This window comes from Cololabis saira, chromosome 6 (assembly GCF_033807715.1).
Source record: "Cololabis saira isolate AMF1-May2022 chromosome 6, fColSai1.1, whole genome shotgun sequence".
Taxonomy (NCBI): Eukaryota; Metazoa; Chordata; class Actinopteri; order Beloniformes; family Belonidae; genus Cololabis; species Cololabis saira.
In genome coordinates, this window is record NC_084592.1 from 10425927 (window position 1) to 10442019 (window position 16093).

Below are 16093 nucleotides of genomic sequence, written 5' to 3' on the forward strand. Positions count from 1 at the left end.
TGGGAGCGTAAATAAGCTGCCTAGCTGTGCCTCCTTACATAAGCCCCCTGCCTGCGAGAGGAGGGAGAGATGACGGCATGAATAGAGATGTCCGGATGCAGAGAGGACCACTGATGAGAAAATAGAGCTGTGAGGGGAAACGGGACCATATATACGGGAGCAATTTCTTGATTATTCTCGTGGATGCTTTTTGTTGATGTAATACATCTAATTGCAGATGATTTCCTTTCTCACACCATCCGGCTCTTCTGTAGCTCTGACTTCAGCCTCTCAGCTCTGGTGTCTGCGCGGCGCTGAAGCTCTCCGCTTGTTTCTGGGAAGTGTCGACTCTCTAATTGAATTTCTGGCAACGCAGAATCCATTTAAAGTGATCATTGGCTGCATACATCAATACACGCACACACAGGTCCCACTCTGTGAAATATGGTTAACTGCTCTGCCATCTTCACACGCGGAGATCCTGCTGTGATCAGACTATGTTCCTCCGTGTGTTTGTGTCAGACTTCATTGAGCGAGGATGCGATTTCATCTCAACTACTCATCAGTCTTCCTGTCTCCCTCAGACGCTCATGCCCGGCAGAAAACTGCATCTCATACACCCTATCAGCGCAGTTCTTTATGAGTTCGTGTAATTATTTTGCAGTGGAGTGTTGGAGGGCAGATATTAGTAATTGATGGACTAACCGTTTTTACCTGCCTCAGACTAACGTTATTATATTGTCCAATAGATGTTCATTGTTTGCAGGGATGGAAATGCTGCAGAGGGCTGTTTTCTGTACCGCAGATTACAAGACCAAGCTAATGCATAAATAAATGATGGAATTAGAATCAATATTATCCCGAGTTCCTTTCTAAAGAATGGAATAGACTTAAATAATACTATATTGATCCACAATGGTAAGTATATTGTGTTGCGGCGTTAATATATTGTTTCATTGTAGGTGTTCATTATTGCAGAGAGTGAATGTTTGTATGAATGAATGAGATGACAATCAGAAAGTTAGAAACCGAGCAAAAAGGTGGGGTTGAAATCAGCAGGGATTCAGTTCAAATCAAAATACCTTATTAATCCCCAAAGGGAAATAAATGAATGATCACCACCTATCCACTCTGTGGTGTTGCCTTGGCAACAGCTGAGCTGCTGATCGCATGCAGCGTTGCAGGTATCAGATGTGAACGGAAACGTTTCGAAAGTCCCAGATGTATCGACGCTCCTCCATCTGTTGTGAAGACCCTCAGTCCCTCCTCTTTTACTCTGCGTGTGCTCATGTTTCTGGAGCTGCGTCCAACCTCCTCTGTTTTATTTGCCAAAATGATCAAGACCATAATGATCAAGAGGACACCAGTTTTAACTTGCTCTCCATGCTTTTTTAAAATCACCATCTTATTTTACATTTGTTTTATTTTTCAGTTTTATTAGGCTTTTAAAAGCTCAGTCCGCTGCCAAATATACACAGTTTTTTATAATGTTGTCATGGTTACTGCCTGGTCTGAACGAATGCTGAAAAGTACCAGAATTAACAGCATAAATGGATCAATGCATCCAATTCATTCAAGAAAATGTTTCTGAACTTCATTGGAAACTAAAAATGCCCAACAAACTAACGGACAAACAAAAGCACAAGGTAATGTGGTAGTTTGCAAAATAGAGTTTTGCCAGTTTAATAAGAGGCTCCAGAGACGTTGATGCCACATGGATGCAGTCTGTCTTCATCTTGAGAGGTCACACGTGTTGAAGAGATCCGTCTTTGTAGTCGAGAGTAATGACCTACTAAAGACCATATGTAAACTTCACTCCACTTCCCATCATGCTGCATTGCTGCACCTCTGAAGTGGGTTGTGCAAAGCTGTAGCAGCAGTTTTTCAAAGGGGCACAAAAGCAAAGGAGTAAACGGTGGAGTTCGATGGCTGATCTCCAAAAACCAGCTGCTATAAACTGAGGTCTGAACACATGGGTGAAAGGTGTGTACTGCATCTCTGAGGAAAGACGCAGCTGTTTCTTTAAAAGGAACCCTGGCTATTAAGACATGTAGGTTTTAAAAGATAAATGTTGGTATCAATTATAACAATGTGATATAAAAAACCTTTTTGATGTCTTCGTTTTTATAAAATTTGAAAATATGATTTAACATGTAGGTCGCCATTGTTGTTTACATTCTGGGTAGTGACGTCAGACGGTGGCTCCTGCTAACCCCCGTACACTGTTTTGACACCCAGAAACAGATGAAAACACAGCTAAACAGGTGACGGCGCACCAGAAACACAGATCAAAACACAGCTAAACATTAAGGTGATGGCGCACCTAAAAAAAAGTAAAAAAAAAAAAAAAAAAAAGTACTGCACCATAAAGCATGAACTACAAAAACACCATAAAACTCAGATAGACTAACAGACCACACGTTTCAACTAGCAGATAACCGATGCTACAATAAAAACCCCAGCCAGATCTGCCGTCATTAAATTAAATAAAGATGTTCTTGCCTATTTGACGTGAAGTCTGCGCCTCCCGTTTCGTCAAAGTCCCGGGCCAGTCCCCTCAGCCTCTGGTCTGTCATCAAACGGTAAACCAGCACTGAGGCCGGTTTTAGGGGGGGCAGGGGTGGGCTATGCCCACCCAAACCTGCATCCTCCCCACCGCTGCTCCATCCCGGCGAGAGCGGATGGCGGTGTGCTGCAGGCTCATAGAGCCACGGCTACGCCGACTACGGCTACGTAGGCTCCTGCGTAGACGGCGTAGCCTACGCCGTCTACGCAGGAGCCTACGCCGTTGACGCCGTAGCCTAATGCACTGGTAAGATGCGCACGAATTTGATCATTTTTGCAGATCTCCCGTGCATCACAGAACTTTGATCCAGTTTGCCTGAACCGAGACGTCTTATGGGCTCCCTCGTCAGCCTCCACGGCCGGGAGATGCTGCTCATCTATGTTTTAGATACCTGTCCCAGTTAAACTAACGCAGCTTATCTTCCCAGAGCCACCGCTCTACGTCATCGCCCCCAGAATGCATTGCGCAGGTAGAACATGGCGCCTCCCGCAGGTCAAAATATGTGATAAACATTGTAGATTTTTAAAGCAATTAGATTATTTTATGTGTTTCTAACAACATATTTTAGTATAAGAGAACAATTGTGGCTAATTAGGGACTTCAAGTCTTAATAACCAGGGTTCCTTTTAAGACTTTGTTAAATTTCATTCATCTTTCTTTTAAAAAAGAGGATGAACTCGTCTCGTTGAAAGCGCTCTGAAACTAAGGCCACGTTTACACGTAGCCGGGTATTTACAAAAACGGATATTTTCCCCTCTACGTTTTCAAAAAAATCCTCGTTTACACGGACCCGCATGAAAACGCTGTTAGCGTCATGCCAGCCAATCAGAATCCTGGAAAAACATCAACAAATGACACGTGTGTAACTTCCAGTTAAGGCTGATTTATGGTTCCGCGTTACACCAACGCAGAGCCTACGGCGTAAGGTACGCGGCCATGCGCACGTACGTTGCGCGTCGCCGCGTACACTACGCCGTCGATTTAACGCGGAACCATAATTCAGGCTTCATGCTGCTGGCTGACGCGCTCACAGGCTTGAATGAGCAGGAGGCTGGACGGGGGGGGGGGGTTACTTTTAAGTGTGACTTTAGAATATAAAACAGGTAAAATACAAGAAAATATTGACGGTGGCCAAACTAATTGTAAACACAGGTCGCACACATGACGCTGGTGAGTTTCTGGTGCATAATGTGACGTTCTGAAGCTTAAATCTCCGTTTTCCTCCGTTTTCCTCCGTTTAGACGCAAACGTGAAAACTGAGTTTTTGAAAATCTCCACTTTGGCCGGAGTTTTCAGAAATGATCGTTTTTGGGGGCTTTGAGCTGCGTTTACGTGTAAACGAACGGCCAAAACGCATGAAAACGCCTCCGTTTTTGCCCCGTGTAAACGGGGCCTAAGGCACTACGGTCCTCCCAGCTGGAGGTTTTTAAAACTTTGTTCAGCTTCTGCTTGGCTGATATCAAATCAGATGAAATTGGAGAACTGACTTTCAGCAAGTCCCAGAAGTTTAATGAAACTCTGATTGAGTGTTGACGCTTCCAGAGCTGCTCATAAAAGACAATACACAGAGAGAAACCGCTCGTCGGGTAAATGAAATGGCTCATTTCCACGCTGGAATGAAAAAAATTCATCCAGTAAAACCCCGACTCACCACACGCCACCGGGGCCTGTGCGCGGGACACATCTGGAAGGTACAGAGCCCGTGTGGGCCACATGGTTTGTTGCACACGCTCGGCGTCGTTATGATCTGGAAACATGTGTTCAGTTTGCAGCGCGGCCTTGTTCATAACTTGTGATGACTCATTAGCATCACTATAAAACCTCAGCCGGGCGTATTATCGCTTCCCCGAGGTCATTTCTGTCAATCTATGCATCTGCGTTGTTTAGTTTTCCTCAGCGCTGCCGTTTCTCTCACTTCTTTTTGACGCAGGGTGACAGAAAGAGGGTTTTCTTTTCTTTTGATGTTTTTCTCTATTGTCACTTCATTCATTTCTCCCGATCCTGTGTTCTCTGCGTCCCTAATGTGCCGAGCCTCATTTACGTCGGATGTAAAATCAAGCACATTTCTTGTTACTTTTCCCACAATTCCTTTCTCTCTCTTTATTTACTTATTTATCTCTATAATTGGAGAGGCAGACACCCAGACAGTGGATGAACAAGGCCTTGATTGAAGCTTCTCGGTCAAGGCCTGAGTCAGATTGTGTGTTCTACATCAGTGAAAATAAAAAAAAAGAAAAGAAAATAATGAAGTTTAGCCTGTCCGAGATGTCTAAAAGCTGTCAATTAGGTGCTGTTTAGCGATTCCTGCAGCATCGAAGCTGACTGACGTGGTTTACCCAGAGTGTGAGGAAGATGGGATCAGGCAGTTATCCAGGCAGTTGTCCTGTAGTAGATCTTGGTACATGGCCCTTTGTGTCTGAGAGGATGTTTCTTATCACCTCCCGGGCTCTCATCCAGCACCGGAGGCCCTGTTTTGTTCCACTAACGTGTTTTGGACTGTTTGCTGTGAAGAGCTCACAGAACAAGCTGAATTATTTACACACGTGGAGTTGTTTGTTAATTAAATTTGCAGATGCTCCTTCGTGGATGCGTCATATGCATCAGAATAATAAATCAAGCAAATAACTTTGAATGATTATTGGATTTGAGTATTTCCAGCTGTTCTGCAGCTTTTAAAATAGCTCAACTGTTGAGTTGGCATCACTGGACAATGAGGTTAATCATTGATGATCAATAATAGCATTGAGAATGAGCTTTTTCAGCCATATGTTTCTCTGTTTAAAACCCAAGACAAGGTCAGAACGCAAACTCAACAGGGATTTAAAACAAAAGATTGAATGCAGTGACTTTAAAGGTGCTGAAATAAGACGATCACCAGGGGCATTCGGTTATTCATAAAAAGCTGTAATAAGTTTATGCAGAAGGTGCCGCGCTCATAACTGAAACTGTCTTCGCAGAGGCTTCAGTCTGTGACACATGCAGCACACACAGGCTCCAATGATATTGTCATATTATGTATAATAATATTGTCAATATGGTGCAATAACCCTCCTAAATAAATAACCGGAGATGGACGTCAGAGCTGGAGAACGGGTAATAGCGGATGTGTGCATCCAGTCACCTGCCCCCATATGATGCACATGCTTCTTGCTGTTGTTTTGATATGAGGAGACTTACCCCCCCCCCCCTCCCCACATTACCAACGAGGGGGGAACACATTAATGACAATCGCCCACATGAATCCTCCAGGCTTCTCATGTCGTCAGGTCTGACTCAAGCGTGAGCTTTTCCTCGCCTGCTCACGCGCTTCACGTCAGTCTCAGCGTGGGCTTTGATTATATTCACACTATTGTTTATCTTTGTCTTCGGAGACCGTGTTAATCCGTTGTTTTATACTTATACTGATACTGAATTGAGCAGATCACAGGCTTACATATTAGAAATGGCAGCTTACTTTAATAATTAATAGACATGCTGAGTACTGAGTACCATGACTTCACTTACTGGTGTGTGTGTGTACCACTGTAGAGCTGTGTCTGAGTTAGACCGGTGTGTGTGTGTGTGTGTGTGTGTATGTGTGTGTGGTAAAGCTGTTGACATTTGCAGAATGGGACACGGGGAGATTGATGCACTATGAAGTCATGAAGGAGTGTAGCCTGCAAATCACCTTTTACGACAGCAACACACACAAAGATGCAGATGGATGGTGCGCGGTAGCAGGCAGCCTATCTTCTTGATGCCGCAGTAAATTCCCCGTGGTTACCCTGACACGGAGAGCAGCAAACGCCTTTCATTCTGCCGTAGACTTTTCACACATGATCTCACTGGGACAGTTATTGTTTTTAGCGGAGCGACACCGACGCCCTGTAAGGTCGGCTGCGGTGACCTTCACTCTGCAGAGAGTGGAGGTCGTGCACTTGTTGCTCTGAACTGGAGAAATGAAGGCCGTTTAGTCATTTAGCTTCTCTTCTTTGGTTGTAAACGCGTATGATGACGTACCTTTCATACGCTTCAGTTATTGAGCTGCGTTCAGAGCAGCCCGAGCGGTTTGGCCTTTGATCTGTCCAGAAAGCTTTTCAGCAAATTAAGAAAGAATGAGTGAATGAGTAGAGTTAATCAGAGAAGACAGGCTACATAAATCCACTGAAGCCAAAAGCAGTTACAGGAAATGTGGCCACATCTCGACATCACTATATCACTTGTCTGGCAGACTGAAAGTAAAGAGTTCTGAGTTGCTGGACAGAAGTATTTATTTAAATACAAGTACTGGAGCATGTTCAGTTTTAGGCGCCATATTATAAGTCATTACTTTCTCATTTTTTAGCAACTTTTATAAGATGATAGAAGACCAGGTACAGTTAGATGTTAAATGTTTTACCATGACAGTTTTTTGTAATGATTCAGCTTTTATACACCATTGAATTGAAGATGTGATCAGAGTTTAGACTTCCAGCTTTAATGTTACAGGTTTGACAAGAAAGTGGCTTTCACCGTTTAAAAATGTACGTCTAAAAACATCTGGATGAAATGATACTGTAGCAACTAAACAGTGCACAAAAAGTAAGGAAATTTGTAGATGATTTCTTTGTTTTAATGAGGCTTTTTGAGAGTAAATCTTATCCCGTTGGACAGCCTTGTTTTTTGAGTCTCAGCAGAGCTGAGTATGTGGGCTGTGCCCATGAAAAATTTGCCAAATCTTCTCTGCCAATTTTGCCATCGACTCTTGTTTGGTGTTTGGTGGAGGATTGAAGTTTGACAAAACAACACATATTGGCGATATAACAATTTATCCGTGTAACAAACAGGAGCCTCAGTGGCGTGTGGAAGAACCGTACGTGGACACAACAGCCTGACACCTCCTCCTCACGTAGTCTCTGATAAACCTGCTCTGTGGGGGCGAGCGTTGTCATCCTGGAGGATAGAGTTCGGTACCAGATTGGACATATGGGATTGCTACTGGTTGCAGAATCTCATCTCGATACTGCTAAGCGCTGAGATGACCTTCAATGACGACGAGCCTTGTCTATCCAGTGAGGGTGATGCTTTCCCACACCGTCACACTGCCTCCACCAAAAGATGTTACTGTATCGGTGCAGAAATCAGACGTTCTCTGCGTCTTCGTCCTACGATCCAACTGCCGTACGCAGAATCTGGACTGCTGGACGTAACGTCCTCCACAATCAGGTCCACATCAACAGCAAAATTAGCTATTTGGTGTTGACAGAGAAGATTTGATAAATATTTAATGGGCACAACCCACATTCTCAGCTCTGCTGCTCATCCCACAAATAAATGATCCTCACCAATGTGGCACCACTTAAAAGGAGAATAAACCGGCCTTCCAACTGTAACAGATTTATTGCCAAGACGCATTGTTACACCAAAGAAATGATCTACCCAACACACACACTTGTTGTTTGAATATTTAGAGGAAGATTTGTTGCAGGCAATGAACGTCTGAAGTCTGGATCCCATGGACATGTTTCTCTGGAGATGCTTTATCAGATCTTTCCTGCATCCACCATCAGTCGTCCCTTGTTTGTAGACATTTCTATTTCCAGTTTGGTCTTCAATAACTGATAATCCTGCTCTACTGGGTTGAGTTCAGGCGTCTGACGCGGCCATTGAAAGATATTCCCTTCAATGGCTGGGATATTTGCCCTCAAATTGAGTCTGGACTTTGTTTTGCAGAGTGTTTAGGGTCATTATCCATCTGCATTAGAAACTGATGGGACATCAGTTCTGTAGGTTTTGCCTGAATGTGATCAGAGCATCACCCTACCCACCTCAGAGTTTCTCGCTCTACTATTTGTCCGCAGTTACATCATCAGTGAACACCGGGGAGCCTGTTGCCCTGGCAACCACACAGGCTGATGTCATCAGGCCACCTCCACCAGGTTTGACGCGTCATGGTGTTTGCCGGGATCATGACTTGTTCCTTTCCTCCTCCATCCACGCGGGACACAATGGCTTGGCAGTCCTTCCTTAAAGTCATTAAATACTCCTTAAAATGTTGTTAATATTTTGACATAAATAAAAAAAAACCTCCTTTTGTGCTGCTTCAAGTTATAATTTAACTTGTGTGAAAAGTCTGCAAACAACTGCGCACATAGACATAGTTTTGAGTCCTTTATTTAAATTTACCAGCCCGTCGACCTGACAACCAGCCGGTACTACGTGGGTGGCTTGGAAAAGTCTGTAGAGAAGCATTTAAACACCTACATCCTACATCCATACCCGTGTGAAACCAGGTCTCTCTGATTAAACTAAAATACCGATCTGACGGAAACTTTAAACCCAGCAGAAGGTGTTCCACGTCCGTGAAGGTCAGATCTGGGACGTGCGAACACGCGCCCTCCTCTAGAAGGCCTATAAGACGCTCAGCCCGAACATGGTTATACCAATGGATTACATTTATATTGTGCTTTTCTGGACACTCAAAGCTCATAGTGGTCGCAATATACATTGATTGGTGATGGTGAACTACAGGCGTATCCACAGCTGCCCCGGGGCGGGCTGACGGAAACGTGGCACCAGAACAGTCATACAACGTCCAAACACCAGCGACGCCCTCACTGGAGGCAAGGAGGGGGAAGTGTCTTGCCCAAGGGCACGCCAACAGATGACTGGGGGGAGCGGGGTTCGGACCACAGATCTTTCGACCCGCTCTACCTCCTGAGCCGCCGCCATATCTAATAATGATGAACACTTTGATCTCTGTGTCGTGCATTTATTAGATAACAGTCAGTAGGCAACACGTTTTGACCTTGAGGAACTCATTTTGCGTAATTAGTAAATGATAATGAGATAATTTATCTTAATCTCTATGAAAAGATCCAGTGGAGTGCGATGAGAAGACGTCGTTGAACTTGGCCACTGCAGTTCTCTTAAGAAGTTGATCAATCTGTGCAGAGGAAGTTATAGAAGGGCAGATTATCTGCAGCCTTGTATGAGAGACAAACGTCCGTTTTCCTGCCTCTTCTGCACCCCCCCGCCCCAATCTCACCCTCTTCCTGTTATTTCAGTGAAGGTGGCTCAAGCCTTTGGAGCAGCCCATCTGCAGCTGACTTCTATTCAGAGCGTGTTCGCTCCTGCAGCTGTGTGCAGCCGAGGCCGTTTCAAAGGCAGCGTGCAGCCGCGTTGCTCCAAGACGCCCATATCCGCCACTCGAGCTGTCTGCCCTTCAAAGCCGCCCCCTCCACCCCCACGAGCCCTCAAATTATTCTCTCCGTCAAACTGCCTCCTTTTGTCACCTCCTGTCCAGTTTCTGATGTTCACGCTTCCTTTCATCCAGTCGACAGATGTAGGTAACATTCATTGACATTGTCATCTAAATTAGCAGTTGCTCTTCTTTGGTCTCCGCTTTTTTTTTTTTTTTATCCTTCCCAGTTTCAGGGGGCTTTCTCTTTTTTTTTTAACATTCCTTTTTTCCAGCTGCTTGCTATTTCCACTTTCCGTCTCGCCTCCCTTTCTTCTCTCCTCCCCGCGTTTGTCCCAGATCCTCCAAACACGCTTCATCCCCGTGAAGAGCGCGGCCTCGAGCGAGGCCTGACATTTGCAGAGACGTCTGTGTCGGAGGTGAAGTGAGTCGCACCGCAGCGCCGAGGTTGATATCAAAGCAGCGGAGAACTTGCTTGATTTACATGTGTCGCTCTTTTCCACCCAACGTTCCTGCTCCGGCAAAATCTAGACTGAAGCATTTTCCCCCCCTTCGCTCAAACTGCTGACTTCCTGAAAGTTGACTCATTTTGTTGTATGCAGGCTGGTGTTACCCTCCAGTCACAGGTAGATTTCCCCACGGAGACCCTGCCACTTCACAGTTGAAAAGGTGTTTTCATAAAGCCGCAGCAAAGCTATCATTTAGTCAGTCTCTGCCATTTTTAGCGGGGACAATCTTTTGCACTAAACATCAAGATATAGAATTTAGTGTCACCAGCGTGACAGTTTAGTTTAATGAGGAGGATGCTGTTTATCCTGAATCGCTCCTCGCTGCATAAGTGAATGAACAGACTGAACAGATTGATTTTCGTAAGTAAATGTGGAATTTAACACCTCACCCTGAGTGTGCCCTGGTTAACTACACGTCTTAAATAAAAGCCTGTCTTTGTAGGCTGAACCGGGCCATTAACGCCCACCGAACCAGTGCTTTTCAGGATGCTGCAGTTTCTGCAAGAATGCAGGCATGAAACTTAAAAGCTGTGTAAAAAACACATTTTTACCTGCTGTGACGTCTGCACGTCAGACCTGATCTGGAGGTTTGTCTGCGTGTGTAGAAATGAAAGTGTGTGTTTGGACAGTGTGAACTCTTCCCTCACTCTTGTGGTGCTAAGCAGCTTTAGTGTGATCACCATCTGTTCACCCAGTCAGGTTGTGCACACAAGGACTCGCGCCCCCCGCTACACACACACACACACACACACACACACACACACACACACACACACACACCTGTGTTTTGTGCTGAGTGTGGTGTGATTCACAGGCGGCTGCAGGTTGCATGTGTTGGTTGTTGATAATTTGGGGTTAACTTAGTTTTTTAGCCGGTTTAAAGCTGCTCCTGCGGCGAGCTGCAGTGCCCGCTGCCGTCCCTGTTCAGCCACACTGTCGCGTGATAAGAATGTGATAATCCTCAGGTATGCCGGAAGGTAAAAATATATTTAACTGCTTTAAAAGCTATTTTCAAAAGTGGAATAGGCAACATTACTGGCCTGGTCATTTTTATGTAGCAGCTCTTTTTTAGAAATCAAATATGACGCAGCCGGTTTGGTTGTTGTGGCATCACGTGTAGCTTTTAAAGCCGGGGTTTAACAGTCCTTTCCTACCTTGTTTGTTTTTAAAAAAAACTGGAACTTATCAAGCCGGCGCTGGATGTGGAAACGTGACTCTTTAAAGCTCTAAATGTGATCATAATTCACAAAAGGAAAGCTGCGCTCTCTAAAATAAAAATGAACTTAGTGACTGAGATAATTATCTTATTAAGAAATCTTTGACTTATTTAAGTATTGGTGTAAATTTGGAAACAGGATCCAAGGTCCATCTTTTTCTTATAAAGTCTATGAACAATATTAGTTCTTTGATGCATTCATATTCGGTGGAGCGTGATCAAGATGACCTTTTTGCTTCTTTTAGAGTTGGCTGTCTGTAAACAATTAATAACTTTTAATTCCTTTCAGGAATATAAAAAAAAAAATAAAGGTAATAGCAAAATGTTTATGTATTCTGGAAAATATTTCACTTGTAGTCCAACAAAGAAGCTGATGACAGATGATATCTGCTTACCACAGCAATAACTTAACCCAACATCCTTTCTATGTTTGTCTCTGGACTCTAGAGGCGCGTTTCCACAGCGGGAGTTCCGGGTAGATTTTTCGTGTGCGCGCGTTTCCATTGCCAGGAACGGCCCTTTAATGTGGCCTTCAGGAACCTTTATGGGGGCAAAAAACGGCGCTGTAGTAGGAGGGGGGCCGTTTTTCTGCCCACAGGGGATTGGGTATTCTAAAAGCAGGAAATTACGCTCAGCCCTCAGTCACGCTGAATCAGTGGTCTCCTGTCCTGCATGTTGTAGATGTTTCCCTGCTTCAGCGCCCTGATAAAAATGACTGTGTCATTAACAGACTTGTGCAGACCTGGATGACAAGCTGATGACGACCATTAATTAGAATCAGGTGTGATCTCTTTTCCTACAGACTCATTACTCACTTTAGAACCAACTTGCTGTACATTTTTTCTTTTAATATTATTTGCTCTTTTGTATTGCACCAATCACCACAACAAATTCCTTGTGTGTGTTAAACTACTTGGCAATAAACTTCTCTTCACACATCTAAAACATGCAGGACAGGGGGTCCCGAGGGCCAGGGTTGAAGACCCCTGCGCTGAATCATGTGACTTAAATCATGTGACCACAAATCATTTAAGCATTTGGACCAGACATTTTGGTACGAGTACATTGGATGCGGTTAGAGATATTACACCAATATATCATTGGCGGGGGTTTAATCTCAATCGCTACGACCGCGGTGTATATTTAAAAGAAAAAAACTAGTAGCATCAGTTGTTTACGTGTTTCTTTTTTTATTTATTTATTTATTTGCACACAAAAAAATAAACAACCGCCAAAAATTCAGAAAAACAGTATGTAGAAAAGGAAACAATAAAAAAGAAATGCAATGTAACAAAAAAAATGTGCAGGAGGAACCAAAAAAACCCATAAAGGCTTGTCGAGTGGTCCTCCTATAATGAAACAAACAATATTTACAGAGATATGTAAAACAGGAAAACTAAGGAGAATAAGCTAAATTACTAGAAAAACAGGAATGTGATGAGGATGTGCAGAGAAGGTCTGGAAATTAGTTGTTAAGCTTTGCTAAACTGGGTTAGCAAAAAAGTTGTGATTTGTTTTTTGAAATTATTTGTGCTCGAGCATTCTCTAATATTGAGTGGTAAGGTGTTCCAATAAAGAGGAACCTCTGAACCTAACTTAAAAAAAACCTAACGAGAATTGAGGAAAAAGTAGTCCTGAAAAAGGTGGGATGGAGATTGTTTGCAGACCTAGTATTAAAGTGATGAATTTGGGAATTGAATTGAAATAAAGAATGAAAACAGGTTGGAAGTAGCTTGTGGATGGATTGATAGACAAAAAGACAAATCTGAAAAACATTTACAGCAGAAATAGGGAGAATACTTGGGCATTGGAACAATGAGGTGGATCTAGTAAGTTTATTGGAAAATGGAATCATTTTGATAAAACGTTTTTGCAGGATTAAGATACAGTTGAGGTTGCTCATGAAGGTACTTGCCCAAATGACATTGCAATATGAAATATAAGGATAAATCATAGTATATTAGTATAATATAAATTAATACAGATTTTTCTTGGTAATAGATTCTTCTTCTCTTCATTCTTCTGCTGGCTGTCTGTGAACTGCGAAAAAATGTACATTACCGCCACCTGGTGGTCGCCGCTATTTGTTCAAAGGTTCTTGTGTGGCGCTACAGTGTAGTGGAGACACGCCGGCTGAAGGGCAGAGGAGACGGTCGGCCCTCTAGGAGCCGAGGTTTCCAAACCGTGCACTATTCTCAGTTTGATGAAGTTAACTTTGAATGAGGGGCTTGTTTCTTCTGAGCTGAACTCATGAGGTCAGCAGTGGCGAGTGGTGCATGGTGCTGCGGCTCGTCCTTCTCTACAACTCAGCGTCCGTCAGAAAACTAGAACGTGTGTCAGATAATCCCACCAGATATTGATGACTCGCAGGCGTAGCCTCTGATTGTTTCATGGCCTAATAATTCCCGTTATTGAAAATCATCTCGATCGTTGGGTAACTTGAGCACAACTCAGCAGGAAGTGGAATCGTGCTGCCCTCGCTGATGATCAGTCATTTTACACATCAGGCTGGTCCGTCCTGCCGTGGTCATCCCCTTTCCCTGCCTCTCAGCCAGTGCATTGTGGGATGAGTTCCAGGAATCAGCGGCTATAGAAAGTGGATGGATGGGATTACGTGCATGCTGCTGCCAGAGTTGGCCCGGTCTATTCTAAAACGCGATCATCTGCTTCATTTATCTGTGAAAGCACGTTCACACTTTGGCTCTCTGGCACATATATATGACCAGACATTATCCCACGCTCGTGTGTGTGTGTGTGTGTGTGTGTGTGTGTGTATGTGTGTGTGTGTCGAGGTCAGTTTAAGCCTATTAGCCCGGTGCTGTTAATGCAGTGGCAGCCAGAAGAAGCTTTATGTAGATGTCTTCCTGCACTTTGCACTTTAACCCTAATCTGCTGACTTGATAATTAGAAACCAAGCCACTGAATGAACTTCTGAGTATCTTTTCAGCTCTCGGGTCGGCGGGAGGATGCACTCACTCCCGCAGAGGGTTTGACTCATTGTGGACTCTGCAAACATAACAATGAAACTCAACCGTGCAGCTCAATCTTCTCTGACTGAGTTGATCAGCTGCAGAGCAAATTGTTAATTTGTTTGCTCCTCTTCTTCTTTTTTTCTCCTCTCCTTTTGGTTTGACAGTTATTGCATTTCAAATAGGGAAATTAAGAGTCAGATTTGGCCTTTGAGCCTAGTTTGTGCATCGATTAGGTCAGTATTTTCCACGAGGCCGGTCGTGAGATGACAGGAACGGGGCGGAAAGGGAAAGCAGGAAGGAAGGAAAGGTCAACACTTGCTGACATGTTTGTTATGGGGCTAAACTGGGAACTTTTATTAATATTTCCACGGCATCAGCCTCGTTTGAGTGTTGTTTCACACTCCCCCACCTCCTATAAATCATTTTAGCCTCTTTAAGCAGGGAAATAGTAGCTCTTATTTCCTCTCACTTCAAAAAGAAGACTAAATGTTGTTTGCACATGAACCGGTTGGTTTTTCAGCGTAATTCTGATGCATTTATGTGGCAGAGATAAAATCCCTTGTTGTTGGATTAATGTCATTCTGTGAGGCGGCTTGCAATCATTGACACGAGAGCATCTCCCTCGTCACACTTCTTGCTGCCAAGATGTAAAAGATGTGATTATTGAGCTGCTTTTCTCTCTGTCCTTCAGGGGTCCCTTCAGCGTGGTGCGGAGATGCATCAACAGAGAGACGGGGCAGCAGTTTGCTGTCAAGATCGTGGACGTGGCCCAGTTCACGTCCAGTCCCGGACTCAGCACAGAAGGTAAAAGGTCCCAGTCAGACCGTTTCATCTCTGCTGCCGTCAGCGGCTCATTGTATGCTCTGAAAAAAGAGTGTGTTTCAAAGTGCAGAAGCAAAGTACAGGAAAACGACTTCAGCCTGGCTGATTCCTCTGGAATTAAGAGGATAAAAAACAGCAGGTACTGCTAATAAAACTTTTTTTAGTGGTCCTAAATGTAAGCACCTCTACAAAGAAAACAAAATCAGCCCTTATCGGGATCATTAAGGTGTGTGATAACACAATGCCATAGAGGAAAGACATTAGCAGCAGTCTTTAAGGAGCAAATCTTCCGCGCTGTTAGTCTGAGAAGGGTTAAAAGTCCATTTCCAAGTAATTTTCAACGTCAACGTTTTACACCGAGAGATTATTCGCAAGTGGAGCGTATTAAAGTCGGCTTCCAGGATTCAGAAGATTGTCTGATTGTCCCAAGTTCATCTCAAGGTCACACCGCGCGGGCGGCGCTCAGAGAAATGTCTGAGCCACGTGTCAGACTGTGCAGGCCTCGGTTACCACGTGAAATGTTAGGACAGTGCAGAATGAGAGCGTTTCCAGGAGCGGGCCTCTCCTCCCCGAAGGATCATGAATCACAGCACTTCATTCGGAGAAAACCAAACACGGTATATCAACAAAAACGACCCGTGTTTATTATGAAGCGCAGCGATGGAGAGGTGAAGACCGGGCTCTGTTGGGTCCCCAGACGAGCTGGGCGCCCGGCCGTTACCGGCTCGGCTTGAGTCATGAAACTGAACAATGAACCAAAACACGCCCGCAAATCTGCAACAGAATGTCTGAGAAAGAAAGTAATTAAGGTTGAAGTCCAGACCTCATCCTGATCGAAATGCAGCCCTTAAACTTTTGTGTAAGTGTGGC

General features: G+C 44.2%; 1 protein-coding gene across 12 annotated transcripts in view; it reads left to right on the forward strand.

Annotated features, from left to right (window-relative positions):
- Positions 1 to 16093, forward strand: part of caska (calcium/calmodulin-dependent serine protein kinase a) — a 146713-nt gene that overhangs the window by 39437 nt on the left and 91183 nt on the right. For all 12 annotated transcript variants that reach the window (XM_061723248.1, XM_061723249.1, XM_061723253.1 and 9 more), the window contains exon 2: positions 15093 to 15205. In XM_061723248.1, the coding sequence (XP_061579232.1) occupies positions 15093 to 15205 (113 nt within the window). The remainder of the gene's footprint in view (positions 1 to 15092; positions 15206 to 16093) is intronic.